The following is a 6233-nucleotide window of genomic DNA, read 5'->3' on the forward strand; positions in this document are numbered from 1 at the left end:
ACCTGAGCTGAGACTGGACCGAGTTCCCTGAAAAGTCACTTTACTTTGCCTGGGACATCTTGCAAAAAGTACTCTGCCACAGAGCAGTCAGCTTCCTGGGGTGGAACATGAGAAACAGGCTCCAGCCTCACAGTGTTCAGAGTGAAACACAGAATGCAGCTCCATTGCCCCACCACAGAGAGCTTGTTCCAAAGTTGCAAAGGGGACATGAAGCTTCTTGAGGAGAGGAAGATTTCTATTGCCATTTTCATTGTTTTTTTGGTCTCCCAAGAAACCAGCACCTTGCTGGTGAAGTAAGTAGGTAGAAGGCAATGTGGGGACATCAGGTAAAATACAGTAGATCTGGTAATCTTTTACCACCATGGCTGCCTAACAGCCAAAAATCTTAAGGAGATGATATATTATTTTGTCTTTCATCTGTACTATGCTATAGGACCAGATCTGCAAGTCTCTATTAATAGTCAGATAAAACACTACTGCTGGAAATGGATACTGGGCTATACCAACCACTGGTCTGATCTAGAAAAGCATTTCTGATGATTACTGGGACACCTTTCATGGAGAGGCAGTCAGGTTTGGAATGGAAGGGCAGGCTGTTAACAGCACTATTAATAGGGCTAGGAGTGCAGAACAGCTTAAGGGGGTGTTAAAACATAGGCTCTGCCTATGTCTAGGACACAGAACGGTTACCAGTGTTAGACTTCAGCTGGGAAATGCCTTTGGGCATTTAATGAGATCAGAACTTGGGTTTTCTGCTGCGCTTTTCTGTGGCCTAAAACCTAGAACTGGTCAGAGCAGTGGAGTCCCCACAGTAGGTGTCTGTGTGGCTCGGTGTTCTCTTTGCACTGCAGGGTTGCTGGGCTAAGCATAGCGGTTCATGGCAGCAGTGGGGTCCAGTCTCCTGGGATTACCAAACATCCATCTCTTCAATAATAGCCAGAGACTTTCCTGTATGGGAAAGGGGTTCTATTCGGTACCACAAATGACAAAACCCCCTCCAGTTAAATCTCAGTGTGAGCATCTGGTCATTACCTTATTGAGTAAAACCTCAGCACCCTAAGAACGCATCCTTGTAAACTGGCAGGGTCCTGCTTGCTGAATCTGAGTGTAGCACAAGAGGAAGGACCTTCATCTTCATGGAGATAAGTGGAAGCACATCAGTGTTGCTCAAAGCAGAATTTGGCATGGGAGGTGAACCTCTGTATTCAGGTGCTGTTTTACACTAGTCCATCATCAAAAACCCTTTCCGTGGGGAGATGGGTGTTGTGGTGTGAAAAGAGTTAGACTCCAGGAGTCTAACTTGAAGGTTGCTTCAGCTTCCAGGTTATTTGTCACAGTGTGGAACTGGAGCTGGAAACAAGTGATAGTTTTTCTCTCTTTTTTTTGTTTAAGAACATCTTTGATACCAACTGACGTGATACCAGCCCTACACTGCATTGGACAACAGTCAGAGGTCATATGAGAGACTCTGTAGGGCTGCAAACCAACCTGCATGTGGGTGTAGAGCGGGAGCTCCTTTGTCTTGTCTGCAAGAACCCTTAATAATCCTAGAGCCTTGAAGACTAAAGAGGTCAATACAAGATGAACAACAGTGACAACAAAGACTTTTCCGTGCAATCAGAATAGTCCCAATGAAGAGAGGCTTGTTGTCTCCTGAGAACTGTTGTGACCTCATAACTTTTACCATCTGTCTTTTGGGCACCTGTGAAATGGATTTTTCCCCTCAGCAGGCACGCGTTGAGGCAGAGAATTGCTGTGTTATATCCTGCCCATGTATCTGATCTCCACAGGTCTCTCAGTGCTATTGCTCTCTCCTTAAAGAACTCTGCATCTAGTGCTATTCATGAGTCTCTTTCCCAAGTAACGAGTGAAAACTGTCTTAAAGCCTACTTCTTTCAGTACACATTGAATAGTCCTTGTCCCAAAAAGTCTTCCATATCTCGTGTGGAAGAGGTGGCTTTCATTTTAGGAGACAGCGTCAAAGTTCGTAAAACTAAGATTCAGGGGCAATGGGCTCACGTCCTGTGTGGCAGCATGAGCAGAGTCACGCCGTCATCGTTACTGGGAATGGCCCCCACCAGCTGCGAATGAGGTTGCCCCGTTGCCTTGGCTGGGGTTGGCATTTTGGATGAAGTGTACTGAGCATTAACAACATTTGATGAGCAGAGTTAGAAGAGATAATATTAAAAATACCGTGGTTGATCTCTATTGATTCTCTGCCTTGTAGCAGTGAAATAATGGTGGCAATAGTGGGAAGATTTTGCAAAATGTTGCAATGCAGACCAAATTTGAGTGAATTAGTCCTGTGTTGTCTTTAGCTAGACAGCCATTCACAGATAGCAAGATCTTTCACTGATAGGCCTTTGCTGGAATGCTCTTAAACAATATTTATTTGAGAACCCACCCCTCTGACCTGTCATTCTCAGTCTTTCCATCTTTCTTTTTCCTAGACGAGTTGGGCATTTGTCCAAAAGGTGTCACTTCCAACGTGTTCCGCTTTAACGTGTCCTCGGCAGAGAAGAACAGCACCAACTTATTCCGGGCTGAGTTTCGGGTGCTGCGTGTGCCCAACCCGAGCTCCAAACGCAGCGAGCAGCGCATTGAGCTCTTCCAGGTGCGTATTCTTCTCCCCTGCCTGTGTGCCTGAGCCTGGAATAGCTTGGCTCCTTAATGGTTGCTTCAGCTGATACATGCAGGGCCACAGAAGAAATCCCATGCTGTACCCCAGGGTCTCCCAGCACATGCAATGATACAGTCACCTTTCTTTGCTTTTACAGTGTGATGCTGTCCTTTCCCCATCCACATTGGCTGGCTGCTCTGGGCACCCTGGCATGGTGCCCATTTCATTTCTCTACTGCATTGAGAATGGGGTTGGGAGACCCTCAACAGTGGAGCAGCCCTGACCCTGCTGTCACATCTGCATGCCTAAGTCCCTTGGTAGTTTTGTTCCTTTGACTGCTGCAGTACAGTTGGTGCTAATCTTATGGGTGGAGCTCTCTGTCTTGTCAGTGATTTACAGAAAAATAAGGCTTGCTTTCAATGTTTGATTCAGTAGCAGCTTCTCGGGAGCACAGTTCATGGCACCGTTAATTCAGGTATTTACCTAGAGTTCGATTTGAACCCATGGACTCTCCTGACAGAATAAGGTCTGGTTCAGATTTGGAAGTGGTGTTATGTTGGGCTGGACCACCCAGCTAATGGTACAGTTTAGCATCCAGGCAGCACATTCCCACAAGCTGATGTCTGTCCACTTTGCAGTAAGAGTGCAGCTAAAATTGCCCTGTGGCTGGTAGCTCTTGAGGACTTCCTAGAATTCAGCTTCAAAGGTCATAAAAATTCTCCACCAGATGACACAACTGACAAGGAGGCAATCCCAGAGCTTCTCCATAGGTTCAGTGCTTCCTGGAGCGAACCTGGGGTCCTGCAGGAAGGAGCACTTTGCACAGACTCTGACTATTGTCTGGAAGTGGGAAGAGATGTCAGGGCAGGGGGAGAGGTCTCTAAACCTGATCATCCCTGGTTTGGTTTGATAGAAGCTGAAGAGTGTAGGACACATGAAAATGCTTTAGGGTAGGGCTCAGTAGGCTTGCTGGGCAAGGGACCTGTGGCAAGGTGCTCTATTGCCCACTGCTGTTTCCACTCTGAAATCCAGACCCACATCTCACAGGTATATGCAGAAACAAAACCACCCATCAGATCAGCTACTCTGTGCTTCTGCCTCTTGATATGTGCCCCAAAACAAGGATGAATTCAGAGAGGTGGGCCATGTAGGACACAGAAATCAGTGTTGTGTGGGTCTCTGGCGTTCAGGTTGGTTGTGAAGCGTGTCCTCGCCTCTGCCGGGATATTTCTGGTGTCTCGCTTGCCAGGACCACCCTTCTGAATTAGCGTTCAGCAAGCTGGGGAAAAAAAAGACCCAAGGCTATCCCTTCATTAGGCAGGCTGCTGGCTGATTCTCTGTCCCACTCCTCTGCTGCAGATCCTTCGGCCGGACGAGCACATAGCCAAGCAGCGCTACCTCAGCGGCAGGAATGTGCAGACACGGGGCTCTCCTGAGTGGCTGTCCTTCGACGTCACCGAGACCGTGCGTGAGTGGCTTCTGCACAGAGGTAGGGGTCCTGGCTGGCATCCATGGAAATGTGGATCAGTGTTAATGGGAGTGTCTCTCTGCTCCCCTTTTTTTCCAGGAGCTTCACCCACATTGAGGACAGCTTCTTTCAGTCTGAGAACAAGCCTTCCCCCAGAGAGCTACCTCTCTGCGTGACGTGCGTGACGCTTGGTAGATTCCTAGGTCTGTCCTGGAGTCCTCATGGCGTAGCTCTGTGGATTGAGTCAAGATCATGATTTGTCCTCTGGAGGAGGAAATTGTTTTCACTGAGAGATGCTGGAACTTCTTTTGGTTCTTCGATTCCAAGCCCAGAGGGGACTCCTCTGCTTGTTTAAACTATGATCTGTAACACATAGAAAATAAGGATTGCTCTGGTTTAATTTTCATGTTAACTAGAGCAAATCTAGTAGGGGGAAAAAAAAAGCCAGCAGGGCTCCTGGTTTCTGTAGCTGTTTACAGCTTGGCAGGTATAAAGGTGAGGAAATACCAGAGGCTGACACACCTAGACAGATGGAGGCTTTAGCGCTGCAGAGAACATACTTCTGCCACCGCTGGGCAGCCCAACAGATAGTTACGGGGCAGCTCCCAACAAGAACACTGACCCCATTCACAGCTGGGCATAGGCACTGTGACTCACAGCTGGATTGGCCTCACAGATAGAAGCTGGGTGCCACTGAAAACTGGAATGCAGGTACTGGCAAGCAGCCGCTGCCTGGAAGGGTAAGCTGTGAGCATGTATGCTGCTCCTTTTTCAGGCAATCTAAGTTGTGTCCTGATGGCTGGAGTTCAGGGCTGGAACTGCAGCAAGCTCTGGGCAGTGCACTGGCTGACAAGACATCACAGAGTATGCAGTGCTTAGGAAAAAAGGTGCTAGGCACCTTGTCAATGCCCCAGGGAACCAGATGTTTTAATTCATGACACAACATTAAAAAGGAGCTTTCATAAGAGTCTTATGTTCCCTTAGACAGGCCCACACATCATGACTGGTCCAGGAAGTTATTATGAAAATAGACTTGCCTTTGGAAAGTCTGTGTGACTTAGACTTCTAGCAGTTCAACAAAACAGGAGGTTGCAGCTGCTGAGAAGAATGCTTGCAGGGAAATTACTTGTCCGTATCCAGCTCGCTTATTGTCAGATCTCTCCTTCAGAAACTAACCCGAAGTCAGACTGTAGACAGGTACTGAGGATGGCAAAACTGATGTAACACAGACACTGCAAGCCAGCTCTTCAGAATACTTGTAGTTCAGTAGAGCTCCTTGAAGCTCACAGATGCTTTTGGATGCTGAATAGCCTAAAAAAACATAACCAGGAGCACACTTCTTGCCTGCTCAAGAAGCTCCCTTTTAGCAAGGCTTTTGGCACAGGTGAAGCCACAAGATTCTGCTTTTCCTGCTCTCCTTTCCAAGGCAGCTTCTATTATTAGCTCTATCAGCTATGTATCTATCAGCTCTGATAGCATTCCTGATTTTAAGACTGACCTGCAGTCTAGGAACTACCACCGTCAGTGTCCTCAGTGAAACTTCCTTGTGCCAGGAGCTGTCTCAGCTGAGGAAGACTGTTTCTCACAGAGTCATCTTCTTTGCAGAGTCCAACCTTGGCCTGGAAATTAGCATACACTGTCCTTGCCATACTTTTCAGCCCAACGGGGACATCCTGGAGAATTTGCACGAGGTCTTGGAGATCAAGTTCAAAGGTGATAAAGAGCTGGGTTAGGGGAGGCTGTCATGGTGGGGAGAGCTTGGAATATCTAAAGAAAAAAGGAGGTCTTGCTTTGCATATTTGAGCATTTCACACTGTGTAACTTTTGTCCTAAAGTGTACCGATCTGGGTTTGCATGTTGATTATATGGGTATATATAATCACTTTGTACGTAGGTTAGAAATGGAAGAAAATAAGTGTAGGCTGGGTGGGTTTGCATGAGCATCTGCAGAAAGGAATTATTTTGTATTTCAGTGTCTCTCTTGTTCAGCTTGATGGCCACCTCAGATTTCCCTGTAGGCTCTGCTTTCCAGTTAGGGTGACTGAAACGCAAGGAAATCAGGCATCTTGTGTGAGGTGGCCCAGAGAGTCAGTGGCTTGGCTGCCCTAAGAACTAGGAACCTCCTGGCTCGCAGCCCCGGGCTGC

The 6233-nt window shown here is 47.4% G+C and overlaps 1 protein-coding gene across 1 annotated transcript in view; it reads left to right on the forward strand.

The window, feature by feature from the left end:
* Window positions 1-207: 207 nt before the first annotated feature.
* Window positions 208-6233, forward strand: part of TGFB3 (transforming growth factor, beta 3) — a 10339-nt gene continuing 4313 nt past the window's right edge. Inside the window, exons 1-5 of the mRNA XM_008946718.1 lie at window positions 208-293; window positions 1791-1987; window positions 2451-2614; window positions 3980-4109; window positions 5694-5801. Coding sequence (XP_008944966.1) covers window positions 208-293; window positions 1791-1987; window positions 2451-2614; window positions 3980-4109; window positions 5694-5801 — 685 coding nt within the window. The remainder of the gene's footprint in view (window positions 294-1790; window positions 1988-2450; window positions 2615-3979; window positions 4110-5693; window positions 5802-6233) is intronic.

Source organism: Merops nubicus, unplaced genomic scaffold, assembly GCF_000691845.1.
Source record: "Merops nubicus isolate BGI_N331 unplaced genomic scaffold, ASM69184v1 scaffold49918, whole genome shotgun sequence".
Taxonomy (NCBI): domain Eukaryota; kingdom Metazoa; phylum Chordata; class Aves; order Coraciiformes; family Meropidae; genus Merops; species Merops nubicus.